At 40.6% G+C, this 24,913-nt stretch overlaps 1 protein-coding gene across 1 annotated transcript in view; it reads right to left on the bottom strand.

Moving 5' to 3' along the window:
- GLDC (glycine decarboxylase) overlaps positions 1–24,913 on the bottom strand; it is a 98,940-nt gene that overhangs the window by 11,782 nt on the left and 62,245 nt on the right. The window contains exons 16-21 of the mRNA XM_077774828.1: positions 15,942–16,017; positions 11,253–11,378; positions 9,683–9,832; positions 8,324–8,436; positions 6,518–6,659; positions 3,749–3,860 (exon numbers count right to left, since the gene is read on the bottom strand). Of these exons, the coding sequence (XP_077630954.1) occupies positions 3,749–3,860; positions 6,518–6,659; positions 8,324–8,436; positions 9,683–9,832; positions 11,253–11,378; positions 15,942–16,017 (719 nt within the window). The remainder of the gene's footprint in view (positions 1–3,748; positions 3,861–6,517; positions 6,660–8,323; positions 8,437–9,682; positions 9,833–11,252; positions 11,379–15,941; positions 16,018–24,913) is intronic.

The following is a 24,913-nucleotide window of genomic DNA, read 5'->3' as shown; positions in this document are numbered from 1 at the left end:
TGTGTTTGCCAGACCAAACATGAGACAATTTTTGATTTCATGAACTTTTGGGATTGGGTGATAAAGTCTGTAATCACCAATATATCTCTGTGTGGGATGAGAAATACAATTCATTGTTTGATTCTGGGATAAAATGTCAAAACAAATGAAAACGAGATCTATAATTTTGTGCTGCAAATCCCGTAGGACTGAGACAGTCTCTGCTTTTAAAGCAGTCACTTGAATGCTAAGCACATGGTTAGGCACTTGAGAAACATTTGTTCACTTGCGTCTCTCCTGGATTGCCACCAATCCCCATGTAGTCCAGATCACATGCACTCTTGCTTTAAAAAATGGAAGTTTGCATTGTACAACTTTTTAAATATGTGGACATAGTAAAAATTGGTGAGTTGTACATTTAAAGTGGGTGATATGTGTGGCATGTGAATTGTCTCAATGAAGTTTCCAAATAAAGTTAATGACAAGGAGGTTTCAACTACATTTAAGAAATAATAAACATGGAGCGCCTGGATGGTTGAGTCAGTGAAGTGTCTGACTTCGGCTCAGGCCATGATCTCATGGTTCATGAGTTTGCACCCCAAATCAGGCTCTGTGCTGACAGCTCAGAGCCTGGAGTTGCTTTGGATTCTGTCTCTCTCTGTCTTTCCTCTGTCTCTTTCTTTCTCCCTTTCTCTCTCCCTCTGTCTCAAAAATAAACACTAAAAAAATTGTTTTAAATAATAAATAGAGGGAAAAAACCTGTAAACCCTGTCAAATAAAACAAAAATATCATTTTTCAGCCACCAGATTGGGAAAGATATTTTGGTTTTGGTTTGTGTTTCTTTTTCAGCCTGGCACTTGGTGTTTACTGGGCCCTACTACAAAGGTCACTTCATATAAATTGGTACAAAGTACCTGTGGGGACAAGCGGGGCCCATGTACCAAGAGCTTAAATGCATTCATACTCTCTGAGAAAGTAATTAATCTTCTGCAGCTCTAACCTAAGAAAATAATCAGAGATGTCTTTAAAAAAATCTAAGTAAAATATATCCATTGCAGCATGTTACAGATGCAAACAACTGGGGAAAAACATGGTAGAATTCCTGAAATCCTGGTATACCCATACAAATGAATCAATGTAGCCTCTTTCAAAGAACATTTAATGATACGGGGAAATGATCACAATATAGGATAAAATTTTAAAAAAGGACACAAACTATGTGTAATATTATCTAAATGCTCTAAAAGTAAGATGAGAAATAATAAAGCAAAGTATTAATAGTGGTTATGTCTGCTTAACCATGAATCATTTACATTTTCTTCCTCAGATTTTTAGTTTTCCAAATTTTCCATGTTGAGCATATACACATTACTTATATAATCAGACAAAATAAATACTTAAACTAATCCTGAAGGCCAATACATAACAGGATGCATTTCACAGAGCAGGAGCTATATTTGAATTAATTAGTAGTTCTTGTAGATTCTTTAATACCCACTTCACAGCATTTTATTGTGTTGCTTAGAGACATATTGCCCGCAACTTTCTTTCCTAATCTCTAGGGAGCATTCCTAACCAGAGTTTATGGTTATGTAGTTCTTCCCTATTTTCAAACTACAGAGCCACGCCTTTGGATACATCTTTTTAAGGCAAGACCAGCCTTTAAATTAAAGATGACAGATGTAGATGTATACTCTGCCTGAGCTGGAGAAACCAAGGGCCAAAGAGAGGCCTCATTCCTGTGGCCCAGGGTATGGGCATGCTACTGTCTCTCGGCTCCAAGCTCCAAGTTCCCATCTATCCCTGCTCTCCAACCCTGTGCTCACATTCAATGTGCTGCATGTCTACTTGGATCTTAGTGCCATCTCCTATTACCACCAGGATGACTTGTTCCCCCATCTACTATTCATTCCCTCCACTGTAGCCTCACTCTCCCCTCTTCCCTTCAAGGCCTTTTCTCTGGCAGTTTAAAATCATCTTCTTTTCTAATTTCAAAACAAAACTACATCTTATTGAAGTAGCCCCCACACGTGAAGCCCCTGCTTCACCACCAACTCCTCCAAACCATGAATGCTCTCCCCTCACCTTCCCACACTCAGTCCATTCTCAACTCATTGTAGTTTGGCATCTGCCTTACCATTTTTGCTTAATTCTTTCAAAGGTGACCAAAAGGGTTTCTAATTATTACAGGCAAAATTTTTTTAAGACTCATATCAGAACACCAGACTGTCTCTCCCTGTTGTGCAATACATTTGTGCTGGACTGGACACGATACCAGGGATAGGTGCTCAAGAATGGAAGCAGGCACAGTCTTTACCCTACAGGGGTTCAAGTTCTGATGGACAGAGCCAAACAATAAACTGAGTGGGAGAAATACTCAGTAGCACAGGGAGCCAAGCAAGAGGAGGTAGTAGTTCTCTCCACCAGGAAAAAGAGGCTTCAGGGAAGAGGGAGGCCAGAACAGAGGCAGGCAGTACAAGGAGGGGCTTCTCTGTGGAGCAGCACTGTGACAAATGCTCCAGGGGATCTACAGCTGCCTCAAGCAGGGAGTCCTCCTTTACAGGGGACCCCTGTACCTATCCCACTTTTTTTGTTTTTAAAGTTTATTTATTTATTTTGAGAGAGAGACTGCAGGAGGGGCAGAGAGAAGGAGAGTGAGAATCCCAAGCAGGCTCCACACTGTCAGCATGGAGCCCAATGCAGGGCTCAGACTCATGAACTATGAGATCATAATATGAGCTGAGATCAAGAACTGGCCGCTTAACCAGTTGAGCCACCCAGGTACAACAATGCTTATCCCTCTTGAGGTAGCCATCTGCTTGTGGGGCTTTGCTTTGGTTTCTCAAAATTCTTACCTTGGGTTTCACCATTTCTAAGAGTCCTCTTAGATTCTGTGCCTATGCCAAATCTCTGTAAGTCTATCTGGCTCCATCCTCTCCCATCACTTCCAAGATGGTGACTTGGTTCCCCTTACTATTTTTCTCTCTATTGTACCTCTATTATAAGCATAAAAGGCTTACATAGAATTTCACTTCACATTCAATTTATCAATAACTAAGTCCTATTGATCCTACTTCTAGTAGGATATTCTTCCCTTGCCATTTTTTAAATGACTTTAACCTTCTCTTAATCCTCTCATTCCCCTACTCAAAAAACCTTTCATGGCTGTCATCTGGCTAAAGGGTAAAGTTAAGAGCCTTCCACAGGACTTCAAGTTAGCCTCTCCAATTTCATCTTCACCTGCTCTCTTTCCTCCTATTCTATCCATCAATCACCACCCCCGCAAGTGTCTCCAACTTCATCTTCATCTGCTTTCCTTCCTCCAAGTCCATCCATGAATCCCCCAACAAGCCTCTTACCACCTAGACAATTCTGTGTTGTTCCAGTATCTCTGTTTACTGCTGGGGTCTGATACTCTCTGTTCCAGGCTCATCTCAAATGTCTCCTCCCAGAAGGCTCTCCCAACTATTCTGCACTTCAGTCTGAACTAGTCCACTCTTCTGGGTCCATTCCCACAGCACTTTGACATCTCCAAGTGCTGTGGGCTCCTTGTTGACCTGGGCTGGGTAGACTAACTGCATCACATAGCCTTGCAAATAGTGATACTCTTAAACTGTTCATTCAATTCAAGTTATTTCCAATAACTATGCTTTTTCTCTGGTATACGCAAAGAAACAGAAGTTTACGACTCACTGCAGAAAACATTTACAAGGTCAAAACTGTCCAAGAAAAAAACCAAAGTGATGGTAGACAGTGGTTGATACTTGCCTCTTGCACCCCGGAAAAGGACTCTATAGTGTTTTTCTAATCGCTTGGCCATGTAGTTGGCATTTAATATAGCAATTTCTGTGGCCTGTTTAAGGCCTTTGCCTCCCATCATCTGCAACAGAGAGAAAGAGTCATCAACCATAGAACAGGTAAATCCAAGGGGCACTAACGAAAGACATGCCCAAGTAAATCACACCCACAAAGGGAGTCGGCCCAGTGTCAGTCCCAAAAATGATGTCTTCTGGTCTTCTGAGGCTGAAATAATTTTTTATTTTCTCCTTTGAACATAACTTTATATTTCCCATAAGATTAACAAAGTAATAACAAAGTAACAAGAAATAAAGTAACAAATAGAGGCAAAATTGATTGCTGACTATGTGTTATCTAAAGAGGAAAAAGAATCTTAGACTACAAGCATTTTGGAGAGTTTTTTTCATTTACTATAAATTTGAGATTATCTTGATAATTGCCAGGAATCTCATGGGATATTGACCAAAATCCCCAATGAATCAATTTTGTATGGTTTGTCTTCTAGTTGACCACAGTCAGGGTTTTTTATTTGTTTAACAACTGCCAGGTTTGATCTTACCCTTTCCTAGTGGTTCCTAGGTCCCTGTGATTATACCATGTGAACATGATCTCCAGCAAAGAGTTTAAAATCAAGACTGCACCAATTTTTATTGCCTACATTCTTCTCACAACACCTCATGTATGATGAGGGCTTGATATGTATTAAATACATAACTAATACAAAGCAAATGAGAAAGCATCAAATAAAATAGGGACACCAAAGTCCAAAGCAAGGAGAGGACACATCTTGCCAGGCTGGACAAAGAAGGGTTCCCAGAGTAAGAGTCAGTACTTGAGTGGAAATCTACAAATGGGTAGAATTTGGTGAAGCCAAAAGAACGGGGAAGACACTACAGCTGAGAAGAATGCCAAAACCAAAGTGTAGAAGCAAAGGTACCTGGTTGCAGTCTGGGAGTTTCTATAGAGGCTGGTGGGCTGCGATAACCTCCAAAGCCTGGAACGTTTGCCACAAAGAACTTAGGTTTGGTTCAGCCAGCCACTGTCTCTAACTCATGCATCAGAGTCACATGGAAGTTTCATGGCCAAAGCCCTACCAGTCATATGCTGAATTTGATTCTCTCTAGGATTGGGCCTAAACATGTGTGTTTGCAGATGAATCCGCTAAGAATTCAGTGTAGGATAGTAAGACTGAGCAGCAAAGGCAAAAGAAAACCAGAAGATAATCTGAGCTCTTCAGTAGAATCTTGCAGTCCTATAGGGAGTGTCCAAGATGGGTTGCAACAGGGAAAGAAAGTAGTTCTAAAGCCCAGGTGGCAAGTAACAAATAGCATGAAATAGAGGGGTCAAGGTCAGAGGGGCATTTTAAAATTTTATTTACTTCATTGTTAACTGAGGTTCTGTCTGAAATTCCTGAATATGGCCAAACCAGCCTGGGTGTGTTTACTTTCTATATATGGGAAATCACCTCCAACCCCAAACAAATCCATAATAACCCAGGTTTACAGGATCTAGGGACCAAAAGGCACCTGGGAATAAGATTCTTGTTTGCAAAGAAGCAGGCCTTTATGATTGTTTTCGTTGTTGCTGCCTATAAAACAACTAAAGTATCATTTTTAAAAGCAGGTTTTAGTCTCTGGGGTACAGAATTGTTATTTTTGCTTCTCAGAAAGTTTTCATTAAGAATCATAAATGCGGGGCGCCTGGGTGGCTTAGTCGGTTAAGCGTCCGACTTTCGCTTAGGTCATGATCTTGCGGTTCGTGGGTTCGAGCCCCGCGTCGGGCTCTGTGCTGACTGCCCGCTCAGAGCCTGGAGCCTGTTTCAGTCTGTGACTCCCTCTTTCTCTGACCCTCCCCTGCTCACGCTGTCTCTCTCTCTCTCCTAGAAATAAATTAAAAAAAAAACATTAAAAAAAAGAATCATAAATGCCACACTGTTGAAGAATGACAGCCAGCTTGAGAGAGTCATCGAGCATAATTTGCACAGCTGAGTTTTAAAGTCTTGTTTCACCAGAAGCCACCCTCTTTTAAGGAGGGAAGACAATTAGGGAAGGCCATTCTAATTAGCCACTGAACAAGTATTCCTATCCAATGTACAGTCTTAGCCCAGGAGGTGGACAAGCCAGTTTGAACAAGAGCTGTATAAAATAAACTCTGGCCCTACCTTTTTTTCAGAGACACAAAGGAAGGAAAGCTTTTCTCTAACAAAGTCTAATTATCCTGGAGAATTACAGTTCCACAGACTCTAAAGGGCAAAGAGCTTCGAGAAACCACCAGATAAGCAAATTTCTGCTACTTTTTTATCTTATATTCTAGGCTCATCTAAACGAAAATGAGATTTATTTCTAAAATTTATCCTCAGATTTCAATCATCTGTAATAATTAGTATGTGCGCTGTTTTTCACTTGCTAGGGGCTATGCAAATCCTACAGGAAACCAAATGATATAACCAGAATATCCATATGACTCATGGAACTTAACTCTGTCTGGAAAAACATATCTAGCATGTCAGTTTCTCTGATGTTAAACCCACTATGAGAGCTCAAAAGAAGTAGCATAATGAAGAGATAAATTTTAGCTGATCTCTTTAAGAAGGTTTCTTCCATCCAGGTCAGCAATGTTCACTGAACTCCATCTAAGATCATGGATTTCTTCATTTTTAAGTCAAGAACAAAGTCTGTGGTCTTAGTTTCCCACCCACATATCACAACCCCACCAAACTAACACAATCACAGGTCTCACCTTAATGTAAGCCCATGAAATGGGCAGGATGGAACTGGAGCCCCATGGGGCTGCACTGACAGTACCCACAGGCCGGTCATTCTCGCATAGCTTTACCGAAATGATTGGATGACTGGGCAGAAAAGGAGCAAGATGCTTCTTCCTGTATTTTTTTAAGCACAAATTCAGAAGATATAAAAAAAGATCCAGACCAACCAAATACGCAAGTGCTAGGCCCTCTCAGGAAGCTTTCTTTCTAGTAGAGAAACTCAGAGTGAAAGGGACTTAACGCCTGTTAAGAGATGGATGTTTAGGGGCGCCTGGGTGGCTTAGTCGGTTAAGCGTCCGACTTTCGCTTGGGTCATGATCTCGCAGTTCGTGGGTTCGTGCCCCGCGTCGGGCTCTGTGCTAACTGCCAGCTCAGAGCCTGGAGCCTGTTTCAGAGTCTGTGACTCCCTCTCTCTCTGACCCTCCCCTGCTCACGCTGTCTCTCTCTCTCTTAGAAATAAATTAAAAAATATATATATTAAAAAAAAAGAGAGAGAGATGGATGTTCAGAAGTGTTCCATTCTTCTTCCTCCTCACCAGCTATCAAAGTCCCAGTGGCTCACCAGAGAACTGTGGCAGGGGATTTGGCAGAGGTAGACAGCCAAGAAATAGCTTGCGGATCCATGGACTTACCAGGATGTGGGGATTTCCCTGCCTCATGCCACAGACTCTTTCCCAAGGCCTCTATCTAAGGGATAGAGGGTGCTGCTGAGGAGCCACAGGGGGCTACACATCAGAGGCCAGCACAGGAACGCCACTCAGCCGCCTCCCCCACAGCTAAGGCAGTGAGGCGCCCCCACTTACTATAAATAATAATAAAAAGAAAAGTGGGAAAAAGCAAGAGGGTCAGACTCCCAGCAACCTGAAGACTGGGCCCTTTGGTCCATTTTTAGAAAACTGAAGAAACTCAGGACATGGCCACTCAGCATCATCTTTACAAGATAATTCAATTTCACAGTGTAAAACGTTATCAATAGCTGCACGATAGTCCTATTTAGTGCTGTTCTGGTCTCATCCAATTATTTCTAGTAACAAGGTTTGTTTCCTCCTTAACAGATGTTACATTAACTCAGATGTAATCAGAGTTCAGACTGCAAAGGGTTCAACACCTTACATCCAATTCACTGCTTTCTTTCTTTCTCTCCCTCCCTTCCTTCCTTCTTCCCTCCTTCCCTCTCCCTGTTCCTTTCTTTCTTTCTTGAGAACATTTAAGTTCTAATCTTGTAAATTTCAATTATACAATATAGTGTTATCAACTATAATCACGGTGTTGTACATGTTATACATCTTATGGCTGAAAGTTTGTACCCTTTCCCAACTTCTCCCTCCCCGGCCCCTGACAAGCCCTTTTCTACTATGAGTTCCTTCGGTTTTTGATAATTCACTTTCAGTGTAACCAATAGCTGATTTCTTTTTTAAAAAGAACAGGAAAGGGGCGCCTTGGTGGTTCAGTTGGTTAAGTGTCCAACTTTAACTCAGGTCATGATCTCACGGTTCACGTCTCCCTCTCTCTCTCTGCCCCTCCCACGGTTGCACTCTGTCTCTGTCAAATATAAATAAAACATTAAAGAAGAAGAAATGGAAAAAACAAAAAAGAAAAACATCTTGGAAGTCTAAGTTATCGCCCCTCTCACTTCTTATCTCCAGCCCCTACAGTCACACTAGATATGAAGGTATCCATGACACTTGAAGACCTCAATGAGAAGAACAGCGAACTTGGGGCCATTCTTTCATTCTCAGTCTCCAAAACCATCCTGAAACGAGCAGCCGGGAACTCACACGCCAATGGGTCCCATGCCAGGGCCACCTCCTCCGTGGGGAATGCAGAAGGTCTTGTGAAGATTTAGGTGTGAGACATCAGACCCAAAATCTCCAGGACGACAGATTCCCACCTACCATAAAGGGAAAGAACCAAAAGCAAAAGTCAAGAGCTTGACTTTGAGGCCATGTCCTTTGCTACACCCTCTCCCCTCAGAGGAAAGTCAGGCAGAACTGTTCACAGAAATGTTCTCTATACTGGCCAAGTTCTGCAGTCAAAACCTGACATCCCATAAGCAGCCTGGCTTGTGGTTTCAATGGAAATAGCAATTGACCATTTAGCCTCATTTAGATTTCAAAATACAGATTTGAATATATAGTCAATTCCTAACTTTCCACCACAAGAGGGAGGCGAGGAAGCACCATGAGCAAAAGAAAGGAAAATATCTCCTTGCTGCAGAAACAGATGGCATTCAGCCCAGCAATGCTACCTCCCCCTGAAAGATTGGCTTTGAGAAGTACCCCAGTGGAAGAGATTGGAAGGCTACCTGATAGATGCTGAGCCCACGGAAAGGAAGGCTGACAATTTTCCTGAGACCACCCTAATACCAGCGACAACAGGAGTTCCTGCCACTTAGGCATTAGGGCTTATTTTGAATGTGGCCAAACCTGAAGAGTGCATTCTGAACTCTTAGTGATAGACAATCCATCGTCTACACTTACAAAGGGAATCAGAAGCAAAGAAAAGCAGAAAGAGTTTGAAATGGTAAAGCAAGACAAAACAAAAAAACAACAAACAGTAACAAAAAGAACCCATAGCAACAATAGCAACAATAATGACAAAGAAGTTAATAAAATTCTGAAAAATGATAATACTTTCTGTTCCAATGGCCCCCTACAGCATTTGCAGAGAGGGCACATCCCTTCCCCCCACCCCACACAAGCACACAAGTAATCAGGATTGGCCCTTCAGGGACAGACCATTCAGCTACACTGATGAAGTTGAAGCCAGATTAAGGACTTGTCCATTGCCATGGGAGATCAATATCCACCAGTGGCTACAACTTAGGTGTGACTTCCCATAGGGAGTCAGGTGACCTTCACAGCTAGTTATAGCACACCAGAGAGATCACACGCTCTGACATTCAGTTCATTCCCTGCTTCCTGTCAACCTTTTTAGCCCCCCAAACCTCCCCGATTACCCCCTTCAAATCTGATCTCAGTGAAATTGCAGTACTTTCCTTGAAGTTGGCAATAAAGAAAGGAACCTCATTTTCTGAGTACAGTATCATGTTTTATGACAATTGTCAAGAAATCAGAGGAAAATAATATTTTTCTGACTTAACTATTTTCTCAGAGAGTCCCTCTTCTGTTGCTCACCTGTGCATTCATATTTGCCCCATCTAGATAGACCTGTCCTCCGTGTTGGTGGATCAAGTCACACACATCACCAATGTTCTCTTCAAACACTCCATTGGTGGATGGGTATGTAAGCATGATTGCTGCCAGGTTCTCCTTGTGTTTATCCACCTATGGGGTAGAAAAGAGCAGAGGGAGACAAAGGAGAAAATGTTTATATTGTCCAAAACCTTGCTTTTTACATTAAAGGATGAGGAAAGATGATGTTTTGGTCTTTTCATTTCTGGGATTGTCTCAAACTATGATGACAATAAAATCCATTACTCCTTTCTTAAGTCATTCCAAAGAAACAAAAAATCCCTTCAGGCTGTCTCCATGATCAAGACTAAAAAGACTGTTTGAAAGTTGTTGGGGTATTTTGGGCTCAATTATCCTAGGTTTTCCTTTGGTTTTAGTCATCTCAATAATTACTTCAGGTCTTTTTGGTTCCGGATATGTCTGTTCTCACAGTTAATCTCTCTCTGCTCATCTTGCCATATCCACCCTTATTCCCTTTCCCTCTCATTCTGTTGAAATTAGAATTCCATAAGGAGTGTTCTGCTCTGATTAAAAAGAAATCTCCCTGGTGTTTCCTTCTCACAAAAAGCAAACATATATAAAAGGCATATTCCTGTTTTTTTGGCCAGTGAGTCAGAGCTAGATCATGTGGAAATTAAAAAAAAAAAAAAAAGTAAAGGTTATATCCTATATTGGGGAAACTTAGTAATTACAAGTACTGACCCAGAATATCTGTTGGTAAAAACTTTCTGGGGTGCTGAAAGGGTGGCGATGGTTGGGAGAGACTAGCAGTGCTGTATGTTTTCAGCTTCCTTTGAAGGCAGTTACATGAAGTTCTCAGTCTCCATGCCTGATAACCCCGACAAAATCACATTGCTATTCAACTGATTTCCTTCCCTCTTAAGATGCAGCCTCCAGTCCACCAGTGGAAAGCAGATACAGTTGCTAGGCAACCTCTTCCTGGAGGTTGGGAGGTTGGGAGTGGGGGTTGGTGTTGCAGAAAGGAGTGGAATGCTGCCTGAAATTCAGCAAGTAATGGCTGGGACAGTCACCCACATTTGCAAAATCTATGTGTATGTTTTAATTCCCATAACAAAGATTGACAATAACTGTGACTGCTTGTTTGGATATAAATGGGGGAAGAAAAGGAAAGGTTGGGCAGAAGGAAGCAGGCAGGCCCTGCAAGGAGTAGCTTTACTATGACCATGAATAATTCAGTTTCTTACATATGCACAAATTAAGAGAATAGGATTTCAGTTTAAAGGACCTTGTTCCTGTTGGTGAAGGAAGAGGTAAAGTAGACTATGTTCGGTTTTATTCTGGACCAAAAATGTGATTGTTGCTTTTTATTTTTCTTAGAGACAGTTAGGTTTTCTGAATTTATGTCATTTTCCCCAGACCCATTCAGGAGGAACTGCAGTCTTTTAATTTAAATGCAAAGAAAGATAATGTTGGTATAAACTATCCAATCCCTTCTCCCCAACATCTCTTTTCAACCCAGACCTCTCCCATCTGTTTAGTGGAAGACAAGTACCATGGCATTGAGGTGAGCTGTGTCGATATTCCCATATTTATCCACCTCCACAGGCTGAATCTTCATGCCTGCCATGTGGGCACTTGCAGGATTGGTCCCATGTGCTGATTTTGGAATGAGGCAAACCTTACAAATGGAATGAAAAGAAGGGGGCAGAAAAAATCATCACCAGGTTATTCATGAGAGAAAAGTCCTGCAACATAGTTGAAGCACAGATTAAACAGGTGTCACATGCTTTATTTAAAGTGATCATAACACCTTAAATCAGCTATAATTTCATTAGTACTGTATTGTAAAACAATGTCCAAAAGGGCAGGTTCTGTTTGAATCCACAAATATTGCTCTTTAAAGATTCCTGTAGTGGCGCTTGGGTGGCTCAGTTACTTAAGCATCCTACTTCCACTCAGGTCATGATCTCACAGTTCGTGGGTTCAAGCCCCACATCAGGCTCTGTGCTGACAGAACAGAGCCTGAAGCCTGCTTCAGATTGTTCCCCCCTCTCTCTCTGCCCTCCACCATTTGTGCTCTGTCTCTGTCTCTCAAAAATAAACCTTGAAAAAAATTTTAAAGACTCCTGTAATATTAATCAGCATTCTTGTCCCTTATCTCAGAACACCAACAAACAAGTCCATGATTGTTCTGACCTTGTCTCAGTTATCATATGTAGAAAGCATCTTATAAGAACATGAGATTGTAAGTTAAACTCTAGGACCTAAGGGCCCACATCACAGCCAGCTCTGCTTGGCTTTGCTGAGATCCAGGAGAGATGGTAATAGTAGACATAATTCCAAGGTCTTCCTATGCTGATACACCAATTATGTCATTATTTACTGGATGCTTATTCTGTGCAATGATTATTAGTTGCCATGAGAATCATGCAGCAAGCATGAAAACCAATCAACCCTTGTCCTGTGCACATTGACAATGCTGGCAAATGTATAAACAGGTGCTGTAGAAACTCAGAATAAGGGGGGTATTGCTTCAAGTGGAAGAGGTCAAGGGGAAAAGTGATTCAAGAGTTAGAGCCTAAGCTAGCATTTAAAAATGAGTTGAATTCTTACAGAAGGTGGAGGGCGGGTACAATTTTAGAATTCCCAGATTTAAATCATTTTCATTTCCTCCTACAAATCATGTGAACACAAGTGAACACACATGCTCTGATAGACCTCATGATGCCACACTGCAGGAAAGTGCATCACAAGAGGTTTTACCAAAAGAAAGCAATAAGGAAAAACAATGATCACCCTGAAAATAATCCTTTTTTTAAATAATCCCAGAATCAATATTGCAACCCCTTGAAGAGAAATGGATGGGCATTATGAAAATGGGCTTATAGAGAGAAGACTTTGCTTTGCAGGTGTTTTCTCAAAACAGCAAAGGTGTCTACTTAAGTACAAAAAGACAACTGTAGCCAGAGGCAAAGGGTCACTCTTCTGTTGACAGAAAGTTTGTGCATCTTTTGAATCGTTACTCATCTCATGCTGGTTATACAGTGTTGTACTCAAATCCTTTTTCTTACTTAAATGCCTCTCTATTTTATTGAGCTTAATTTCTCAGAACCAAAGCTGAAGCCACTTGTCCTTTCCCATAAGGTATTTTTATTTTACCAATGGATCTTTGGAAAAAGTATCCCTTCTGGAAAGAACATGATCAAGAAAGAAAAGGCAAAAAGTAACTATAAAAAAGTGACTATAGTCAACTATACTAAAAAAAAAAAAGTTTTAAATTTTTTAAATGTTTATTTCTGAGAGAGACAAAGTGCAAGCAGGGGAGAGCAGAAAGAGAAAGAGACACAGAATCTGAAGCCAACTCCAGGCTCCCAGCTGTCAGCACAGAGCTCAGTGCAGGGTTCAAATGCATGGACCGCAAGATCATGGCCTGAGCCAAAGTCAGACGCTTAACCGACTAACCCACCCAGGTGACCCTCAGATTAAAAAAAAAAAAATTAATGACTATAAAACATTGGCTAAAGTCCTAAATTAATAATTCAAATCAGGGAAATTCTGATGAAATACATTCAAGGTAAAATGTCAACCATCCTGTGGTACATTGAATAATAGGCCCCTCAAAATGCCCACATTTTAATCATAATCTATGGATATAACCTTATGACAAAAGGGACTTTAAAGTTAAGAAAACTTTAGCTCAGGTCATGATCTCATGTAGCATGGATTCGAGCCCCACATCAGGCTTTCTGCTGGATCCTCTGTCCCCACCAGCCTGCCCCTTCCCCACTTGCATGCACATGCTCACTCTCTCTCTTAAAAATTAATAACAATTTAAAATACTTTATGAGAAGGAAATTTGATGTATGAACAAGAGGATGGAGTGATGGCAGGAAGGGCCCCAGGCTAAGGAAAGCAGGATGCCTCCAGAGAAGCAAAGGAACATTTTTCTCTCATGGATCCTCCACAAGGACCGAGCCTTATCAATACTTTGACTTTAGCCAAAGGAAACCAATTTCAGACTCCTGGGCTCCATAACTGAAAAGATAATTTTTTGTTCCTTCAAGCCATTAAGTTTGTAAGAATTTGTTACAGCAGCCACAGAAAAATAATATATGTCCTGATATAAGGAGCAGCAGAAAGAAAAAAGTCTCAGTGGTTTTGTCAGAGACTAATTTAAATGTTGCTGTTAGACATTTCTGTTTTTCTATGTAGAATTAAGAAACTTCCCAGTGTAACTGGTGTAGACCCAACTCATAGTTCATCCTCCAACACTTGCTGAATGAGTGAAGGATTAAGGAGGAGTGCTCCTTTGAGAGGGAAAATCAATTTCTTACCACTAAGAAAATCTAACAACCAAAGGCCACTCCTTTGTCTCAATCAGTTAGAAAGAGAAAAATACTCCTATATATATTTTGGGGGTTGTTTTTTGGTATTTTCGGGGCAGGCGGGGAGCAATGTTTTCCCTTTGTATAAAAAACACATCTCAGATCAGCAAATCTGAGTTAATATTGTACTAACAAATTGAGTTGTTAATTATAAAGGGTTTAAGACGGTGCCTGGTGTTTGTTAAATAAATTTGTATTTCCCCAAATTAAACTGGTAAATCAAGAACTTGGCCATTGTATTTTAGGAAACTCTGAAATTTAACCTAAGAGCGAATGTAAAAATAATTGACAAACAGCTTGAAATAAGAGAACCATTAGGGACCCGGATAGCTCTGTAGCACATGATTTCCCCACACTCCTTTTCAACAAAGGATATATTTTACTGGATTTCATTAGGGTCTATTGTGCAGGAATAGCTGTCTCAGACTCTTCTGATCTGGAAAAATCCTCCCTGATTATTTGAGTAATAAGTCAGTTTCTTCTCTAACTGAAAATGCCAGCTTTAATTAAAATCTTTAACCTAGAAAGGATGCCAACATTTCCCAACTTTAAGAGTTCTGTATTTCTACAAGCTCAGGGACTGGATGGACTTCCCTGCCTCTCCCTCCCTCAGCCCTTTCCCAGCTTCAGTGGCTACCTCCCCACAGTCCTTTAGAATGAAAAAATGACACTGTGGTGATAGCCCTGTGGACAATGGTCAGAAAAGAAACACCACTTGCAGGGCGACAGACAGAGAAGGTAAGACTGGAAAACACAAAGAGAAGGAAAAGGAACCTAAAAGGGATCTGTCAGTCAAAAAAAAACTCTGCCCAGGCCCAATCAAAAGTTCTTTTATCCTTTCTGCTTGACCTTTCTGGTATGATCCCCAACTCCTGGACACTCACAGATACTTCCTGTGGCTACCTCAGTATGTGGAAGCCACAGAGGAAAAACAGAAGGGGGACCTTTTAATGTCAGTCACCTGCCATTCTTTTCCTGGACAACATGACCTTCAATGTTTCCTTTCTGATGCCATGACTGTGCTGAGACTCTGAGATCCAAAAAATGAATCTAATTCTAAACTATCATTGCCTTAGAAAATTAAAGAATTCAAAACCACCAGGAAACCCAACTTGGAGTGTCAGGGACTGTGTCTATCTGATTTATCACTTAATCTAACTCACGACTGAAACATACAGTGCCTTGTATGTGACCAGGATTAAATAATTATTCGATTAATTATGTCCTCTTTTTCAAAGATTTTTGGCAATCAGTTCTCCTCCCTAACTAGGACAAAGGCCTGGGAAAACATACCTGTGAAATCAGGATGGATAAATAGGAGAAGGAGGAAGAACATTTTTTCCTCCTTTTTTGAAAGAGAAGTAAAACAGTTTTCAGATTCTTCATTGTAAAATACAGGCAACTAGCCATAAATAATAAATGTTTTCTAAGCATACATATGACCAGAACTGACCAGTCACAGTAGGGTTTACAGAAGAATTTAAGGCCAGTCCCTACTGTTTGTCCAGGGGTAGGGCCAGGGCTGAGTGAGGGAGAAGAGACCTGGAACGTTAACATTCCTGCCGCTCCCATCCTTCACAACCTGTGGAAAGCAGTTCCACAGCAACTGGCTGACTTGTACAGATTAGGCTTGAGCAAAAGCCTTTATTTTCAAATGTTTTCCCTCAAAATGGTCCATGGAAGTATCTCCTGAGCAATGATCATTAATGGCCAGTTCAGGGAAATCTGTTTCTTGATTATATGTTCCCTAGCTGCTTCCGAGAAGGCTGAAAGAGTGCACCACAGAACAAAAGGGACTTTCAGAGCTGCACCCACTGACCCCCAGTGGTGAGCAAGCACCCCCAGCCCATACTCACTGTCCTGTGTCCCTCTCCTTTCCCATCGAGGTAAGCTCGGATAGTGGCCAGCCCGGCATATTCACCCTGGGCTCCGCTGCAAAGACAAGAAGAAAAGGGTCAGGGCTTTGGGCCTCTTTAATTTCATTGACTCATTCCCTATTCACCGGGCATGTTCTCCACCATGTGACACAGAGGCACTGCCAGACAGCATAGAAAGCTCACTGAGGATCTCTGCACAAGCCTAAAAGCTCTTGAATGACCACAGAATGGCACTTAGCTTGTGTACTAAGCTCATATACTCCTACTCACAAATGGGCCTTTCAAACCTCGCTCAGCACCATACCTATGAATTCTTTCTATTAGAGAAAATTTCAAAAATCACAAAAATAGAATATAAGGAGCTGCTATGTACCTATCATCCATCTTTAACAATTCTTAGATATGGTCAATCTTTTTCCAACCATATCCCTCACGAACCCCTTTACTCTGAACTAGATTATTTTTTTAAGTGGGCTCCACATCCAACAGGGGGCTTGAACTCAGAGCCCAGAGATCAAGAGTCACACTCTACCTACTGAGCCAGCCAGGCATCCCCTGAACTGGATTGTTTTGAAGCAAAGCTCAAGTATTATATCATTTTATCAGTTCAAACATCTGTGTGTGTCTTTCAAGGATAAGAATAATTATAATTATTAGACCTAAGACCAGAATTTGTCAATACTACCACGTATATAGTAGGTGATGAGATTACCCCAAAGGAAATGTGCTATTTGAGTGCAGCAACATTCCCTTTATTTTTAGGTGAGCTTTGCCAATGCCCCACATGCATGTGGCTGTTAGAGGCTCTCCATACCCAACTAGGCAGTCCTTGAAGACCCACTTTTAGAGCACACTTAATGACTAATAGTCCAGTGAGTGATGCTAAGTCAAGCATAAACTGTTACTTAATGTTCTCAGTAGTCTCTGCAGGAAGGAAAGGGAAGTGAGTAATAGGTTCTTATATTCCATTCAAAATGGTTATTTCCTATTTTGCAAAATTACACCATACCTTAACTCTATAGAAGACCCAGTGATTTGGGTGTTCAATCTTTCTAATCACCCTATAATACTGAAATCACCCTCTAAAAGTACAAGTTGTAAGAATAAATTAGATAAACTTCTAAATTTAAAAACTTCTGAAAGCTAGGGGCGCTGGGTGGCTCAGTAGATAAAGCATCTGACTTTGGCTCAGGTCATGATCTTACAATTTGTGAGTGCAAGCCCCCGTTGTGCTCTGTGCTGACAGCTCAGAGCCTGGAGCCTACTTCAGATTCTGTGACTCCCTCTCTCTCTGCCACTCCCCTGCTCATACTCTGTCCCTCAAAAATAAATGAATATCAAAAAAAGTTTTTTTAAACCAAAAGCTAAAACTTATTTGTTTTTTGTTTGTTTTGTTTTCAGAGAATACCAGGTCAGAACGAGTTGGATTTGAGATGTTTTCAAACTACTGTGGGGACACTTATGGTCTGGTGTCAGGAGACAGCAGAATTGAGGACTTAGGACAGACAGGGAACAGGGAAGCATCTGGGGATTATAGTCTAGCTGGAGAAAGAAAAGGAAAGTGGTGACTTGCAGAGCAATAGAATAGGATAGATTAGCTAAGTGATAGTAATAATAAGTATAAATTGATCCATTAATTAAGCACTTCCTACTTAACAGGCACTATACACAGAATAAGTACAGCTTAACGGTAGCCCTTCTTGTGGGAGTTGCCACTCAACAATTTTACATCATCTTATTTAATCTTCCCACTACCCCCATAAGATAGGTACCATGACCCTCATTTTGTACATGAAGAAACTGAGGTTCAATTGTTACATGCTCAAATGGCCAAGAGTGACAGAATTAGACTTCAGTACAAGTTGGCCTCTCAAGGGGGTCTCACATTCCTGTTAGAGCAGTACTGTGTCTCTGAGCACACTGTGCTTCCCAAAGGAGTCAGAGCTGTGGTTTTCCTTCACAAAGCCCTTGTCTAACTGATAGAACTAGGGGGTTAGCTAACACGTATAAGTTTTTTGTCACTTATACTCAGTGAGCTCTGCTTCTGCCCTCTTCTAGGGAGGGCGGCTGATATTACTCTTCCTTCCAGTTTCCTGTGTGTGGAAAAACAAGTTGTTTTGGGAACAGAATAATGAATATGCTTCAGCAAACCACCAATACCAATAGTTACTTAGCCTCTGTTTCTGTTTCCTCATCTCTACAATAGGAATAATAATTGTACCCATATGCACTCACAGTATTTTGTCACTCTTCCAATACAATCCTATACATGCATTATACATTGAAAATTATTTTAGATTTCAAATATAATTTGTGTGCTTGTCTTATCTCAGAGTATAAGCCTTAAGAGTAGGATATAGGTCTCAGAATATATAAAACAGTACTCTGCATGGACTAGGTTCAAAATTTAGTTCCCATCTCCAGCCAAAGTAGTCAACATTGTCATCCTTTCTTCCATGGAAAGGGGACTCAACAAATGGATTCTATATTTACCTCTACTTTTCCTCATGACTTCTACTCATCCTATTTTGTTGGAAAGCCAATCAGGTGTTCAAACCAGGAATGAAAGAGAAAGGAACTGTGAGCCAGTAATCCAAGAGAGAGGCATTATGCTAAAGACAATCATAAATGCTGGATGTGGCAACTTGAAACTAAATGCCACAAAAGGAGCATCTGAATGACTCAGTTAAGTGTCGACTCTTGATTTTGGCTCAGGTCATGATCTCACCATTCATGCGGATAGAGCCCCTAGACGGGCTGGCCCTGACAGCATGAAACCTGCTTGGGATTCTCTCTCCTTCTCTCTCTCTCTCTCTCTCTCTCAATAATTTTTTAAAAGCCCTAAAAATTTAAATGCCACACAAGGCTTATTACTGGGGTTCTATTAAAATAAGGGAAATTATTAGAGCCACCTGTTGATGGAAAAGTATTATGAAAAACTGCTTATCTCCATAACCCAGATGTGAGAGTCTGTCAGAAAACCACTACATGTGGAGAAACACCAAATACAGTGGTTTTATGACATCTATTTAAAATGAAGTGGTTCATGGCCTGGATCCGCAGAGTTGGCCACAGAAAAGAGGACACTAGAGGGTGGGGAGCCTCAGACCCACAGAAGTGCCAAGTAAGCATAAGCTTAAACCATCTTAGAATAAAAACATCCTCCAGTCATGCATTTATTCAGGCTGGTGAAAGAACTGCTACAAGCACAAATTGAGTGAAGCCTAGTAGACAACGTCCTCCAAAACCCAGACTCATTGTACAAAGAATCTATAAGAAGTCATAAACTGTAGGAAGCTAGAACAAGTACAATGTCCTACAAGGTGAAAATAAAGTGGAGTTGGTGGTATTCAACAGTTTTGTAATGATTTAACCTAGACTCTATTAGTATCAGTGTAGCATTCTTTTTTTTTTTTTAACATTTTTATTTATTTCTAGGAGAGAGAGAGAGACAGCGTGAACAGGGGAGGGTCAGAGAGAGGGAGACACAGACTGTGAAACAGGCTCCAGGCTCTGAGCTGGCAGTCAGCACAGAGCCCGACGCGGGGCTCGAACCCACAAACCTCGAGATCATGACCTAAGCGAAAGTCGGACGCTTAACCAACTAAGCCACCCAGGCGCCCCATATCAGTGTAGCATTCTAAGTGCAATGCCTGGAGTTACTCAATGACTCAATGTGAATTTAGCAAAAGGGTGGTGGAATGGGGGAGTAGGTTAAAATTTGAAGATGGCATGATTGGACCACGGTGATAGTAGAGACTAGAACTAGAATTTAAGGACAGAAATGTCAAAGATTTTTTATCACTTTACCTTCACCTCTGCTAAGAACCCTGGGGCAAAGTTTGGGATTTAGAAATACTGAAATTTAGTTCTACCTGGAAGGGTTAAGTTTTTTGATCTTTGGAACAAATTTTTATTGGACCAGCACACAAGATGAATCCCAAGGGACACTTAGAGACTAGATATTAGGCTAGATATTAGAAATATGATTGCAGATGATCAATCTATGATGAAGAAGGAATAAGGCCTCCTCTTAAAGACAATTGTGGAAAACATGCATAGTCAGGAGTCATGGTTAGAAAACTTAGAACTTACTAAGCATAAAACTAAAGATGGGTTACAATTATGAATGAATTGGGGGGCACCTGGGTGGCTCAACTGGCTAAGTGGCTGACTTCAGCTCAGGTCATGATCTCAGTGTGAGTTTGAGCCCTGTGACGGGCACTGAGCCTGGAGCCTGCTTCACACTCTGTGTCTCCCTCTCTCTCCTCCCCTACTCTGCTCATGTTCTGTCTCTCTCTCTCAAAAAAAAAAAATAAAAAAAATTTTAAAGGTTTTCCTGTAAAAAAACAGGGGGCAGGGAGTGCCTGGGAGGCTCAGTCGATTAAGTGTTCAAATTTGGCTCCTGTCATGATCTCACATTTCCCGAGTTCCCGTCCTGCACTGGGCTTTGTGCTTGACAGCTCAGAACCTGGATGAAGCCTGCTTTGGATTCTGTATCTCCCTCTCTCTCTGCCCCTCCCGGGATCATGCTCTCTCAAAACTAAACATTAAATAAAAAAAATTTTAAAGACTATGAATTAATGGCATCCTGTAAAGAAGGCATTTTGGTTGATTACTGTACATATATCACTGATCACAGAAGTTAAGCCTCAACCAGTCATGGAAAAAACTCTTCAGTCTGCTGAAACAATACAGAGGCTGACTTCAGACACCACAGAAATTCTTCTGAAGTAGGCTGCTTTGAAATATTTGGAAACAGATTATTTCAGCTGCTATTTTAAATGAAATATGTCTTTATGGTATTTATATTTAGAATCCACTTACAAGACTGCAGATTATACTGTAATTCATGATTTAAGGTGATGACCTCCCCCCCAGTAGTCACCAAGTTCTGCTAAATTATACTGTAATTCCTAGTAAGAAAATAGTATTTATATTCTCTTGTAGGATGTGCCCTAAAGAAAATGGTCATGCTATGGATCTTAACATTTTAAATTTTTGATGCCGGTTGCTTAAGATTTATACTTTTTTGAATTATCAAGTATCTAGTTTACCAGACCTTTTCTTATTTTTCTCTAGATATTGTTCCAAACATATTTTTATAGTTTTTGATACCATTATAGTTTGCACACTGATTGCCATATTCAATATACTTAAGAGAAGTTTCTTTTTGGCTGTTTATAAGTCAGTGGGCCTATTTTATTTTTAATAATATTTGAACCTGAAGAGTTTCTCTTAGTATGGTTTTTAATTATTACATTTAAAGAAATTTTTCATGTGAAATCACTTTTATGTGTGACAAACCTTATATTTGAATGTAAGTGAATTGTTTCCCTTTACCTAGCAGCTAGCTAGCTAGTATACAATGTAACATTTGGAAGCTAAAATATACATCATTATCCAATAAAACCAAGATTCCTTTAGAGGTAAACAAGATAATTCTAAAATTTATAGGGGCGCCTGGGTGGCTCAGTCAGTTAAGTGTTCAACTTCGGCTTAGTTCATGATCTCACGGTTTGTGGGTTCAAACCCCGCATTGGGCTCTGTGCTGACAGCTAGCTCAGAGCCTGGAGCCTGTTTCAGATTCTGTGTCCCCCTCTCTCTCTGACCCTCCCCTGCTCACGTTGCCTCTCTCTCTCAGAAATAAATAAAACAATAACAAATAATAAATTTATATGTAAAGGCAAAGTGACTACAGTAGCTACATTTGGAAAAAGAAGTGGGAGAAATCAGTCTATCTGATGCCAAGACTTAATATATACCTATACAAATCAAACTATATGTTATTGGTAGAGAGATAGGCACGTAGGTCACTGGATTAGAATACAGAAACTAGAAATCGATTCACATCTGATTTTTTTTTTTTATAAGGTTGCAAAAGAAATTTAGTGGAGGGAAGCCAGCCTTTTCAATAAATAGTGCTGGAGTAATCAGACGTGCATAGGTCAACCTAAGTCTTTCACCTTATACAAAAATTACCTCAACGCGGATCATGGATTTCATGGATTTAAATCTAAAACAAAATATGTAAATTTTTTTATTAAAAAAATGCGAGAAAATCTTTGGAATCTAGAGCTAAGCAAAGAGTTCTTAGACTTGAAAGCACAGCACAATTCATAAAAGGGAAATCGGTAAATTATACTTCATTATAATTAAATGTTTGCTGTGCTAAAGACCCTGTTAAAAAGAAAAAAAGAAAAGCTATAGAGTGGGAGAAAATGTCTGCAAACTGCATATCCAATAAACAGTAAAAAACAAAGATAGCACAATTAGAGAATGGAGCTGAGATGATCGGGGATGCCTGGTGGCTCAGTCAGTTCAGACTCCGCTCAGGACGTGATCTCAGTGTTCGTGGGTTCGGGCCCTGAGTCCAGCTCAAAGCCTGCTTGGGATTCTCTCTCTCTCTCTCTCTCTCTTTAGGTTCTCTTTCTCTCCTCTGCCTTTTCTCAACTTGCTCTCTCAAAAAGAAAAAAAAAAAAAGAAAATGGTACTGTGATGATCAAACACGAGGAACAAGGGGGAGAAGAAGGGCAGAAATGGTGGGGGAAAGGGAGAGAAGCAAACCATGAGAGACTCTTGAATGCTGACAAAAACTGAGGACTGATGGATGTGGGGGGAGAGGGGGATGGGCATGGAGGAGGACACTTGTGGGGATGAGCACTGAGTGTTATGTGGAAACTAATTTGACAATAAACTATTAAAAAAAAAAGTAAAAGTGCTTAAAAATATAAAGGAACAGTTCAACTAGGATGTCAGAGATTTGTTTTTCACTTTTGCTCTTTTTATACATATGTAGGAATGCACAACCTCTCAGTGTCCTTACTAGTTAGAGGAATTTCCCTTTTTGTGTGAGTCTAGGGGAAAGTCAAAGTCCTAAATTGCCCTAAAGAAGCAGAAGGGAGCGAATATTCCCAATCACTATCCATTATAACGAGGTATCAGACATATGATGCAGTCACAGACCACAGGATACTCCTGCAGCCCGGGATTTCATAATCTGGAGGGAGTGACCCAAGAAGTGAAACATTCACAAATTTTCCATTGATAGCCTGATTTGTTCTCTGCTGCAAGACTGTCTTGGGTCTTGTCACCTAATTCACAGGTGGATTTAAAAGTTTATTATAAAATAAAATACTCATGTGATTAAAAACTTTGCATCAGGAAAAAAAAGCAACCTTCTCCCATGCTTCCCCATCTAATTCTCCAAAAGGAAACACTATTAATTATATGGCTTTAAAAAAATTTTTATGCTTATTTATTTATTTATTTATTTTGAGAGAGAGAGAGAGATAAAGCACAAGCGTGATAAGGTCAGAGAGGAGAGACAGAATCCCAAGCAGGCTCTGCACCATCAGTGCAAGAGCCCGATGTGGGGCTTTGAAGGCATAAACCATGAGATCCTGACCTGAGCTGAGATCAAGAGTCAGATGTATAAATAACTGCATGACCCAGGTGCCCCTGTGGTATATGTTTTGATGTCAAACTCCTCTCAACCAAACAGTTTATTTTAAGAATACCACCATCAAGTGCTCAGGAAGTGACCAAGTGAAACATTAGCTAAGAAAAAACATGGAGGGATGCCTGGTAGAAAACATCGGACTTTGGCTTGGGTCATGATTTCATGGTTCATGGGTTGGAGCCTCACTTTGGACTAGCCCAACTTCTCTCTCTCTCTCTCTCTCTCTCTGCTCCCTTGCTCACTTCTCTCTCTCTCTCTCTCTCTCTCTCTCTCTCTGCCCCCTTGCTCACTTCTCTCTCTCTCTCTCTCAAGAAGAGAAAAGAGAAAAGAAAAAAAGAAACTGACATGGTAAAACTGATTCCAATAAGACAATCAAAACAGCTACTGGTTCAAAAGGTAAAGAATGGTACTGATTTCTATCTTATGAATGGAATAAACAGAGTGACTAACAATTTTCCAATAAATGTACCTTGCAATCAATAGGATTTTAATCAGTCTATTCTGTTGCTTACTTCAGTACCCAAACACTGACTGGATCCCCATTCCAATTGGCTTATAATAAAAATCTCAACATATCATTCTGGAATGTTCTTAGCAATCTATACCTGATTTAACATAAGTTGAATTCTATACTTAACCTTTAGATTCTGTCAAGAAACATCTCAATAGATTCAGCTGTTCTAACCCTTCTAATATCCAAAGAGTACGTTAAAACAATGGTTCTCAAACTTAAGTCCCCAAACAAAGCATCAACATCACCTGGGAACTTGATAGAAATTCAAGTTCTCAAGTACTGAGTCAGAAATTCTGCGGGCGTGACCAAGTGCAAGAACTCTGCTCCAAGCCTTACAAACTGCAAAAATCAAAATACGCTTTTGAGAGCTAAGGAAATTGGGAGAGAGGAGATCCTTCTCCTCAGTAATTTCTATGTCCCCAAGATGGTCTCTTCATCCTTCACCCTTCTTTCTCTTCTTTCTGGTATTCTGAGTGCTTCTTTAGGAAAGCAGTCTCTGACCAGAGGTCTCTGATATCTGGCTTCCTAGAGTTCTCTGAGAGGAGGGCTCTGAAGCTGCACCAAGCTCAGTAGGAAAGCTTTATCATAGATTATAAATGGGATCAGTCATGTTAGAGCTAATTAATCAATTATGAGCTCAAAAAAGGGTGTGTGGGAGGTAACAACGAGCAGGTGTTTGATTCTCCTTACTGTAAACTATCCCGATACACACATGGTAGTCATAACTTAGTCTTCAAGGGACAGTTTCAAAGTTCAGTCCACTGGAAGATATTTATCATCTAACTCAACCTTCCTTTTTGGTGTTCTTTCAGGGCAACACACTTTCCAACTCAGTGATGCACATTAGAATCGCCTGGGGAGAGTTTTAAAAACCCTGATTCCTGAACTCCACCCCAAGGGGAGATTCTGATGCACCTAGTTTGTGGTGTGAGAAGAGCATCAGTATCTTCAAAGGTTCTGCAAGTAATTCTAATA

This window comes from Crocuta crocuta, unplaced genomic scaffold, assembly GCF_008692635.1.
Source record: "Crocuta crocuta isolate KB4526 unplaced genomic scaffold, BGI_CrCroc_1.0 scaffold251, whole genome shotgun sequence".
Classification (NCBI taxonomy): domain Eukaryota; kingdom Metazoa; phylum Chordata; class Mammalia; order Carnivora; family Hyaenidae; genus Crocuta; species Crocuta crocuta.
The sequence above is the reverse complement of the archived record's forward strand: the minus strand, read 5'-3'. Positions and strand labels throughout refer to the sequence as shown.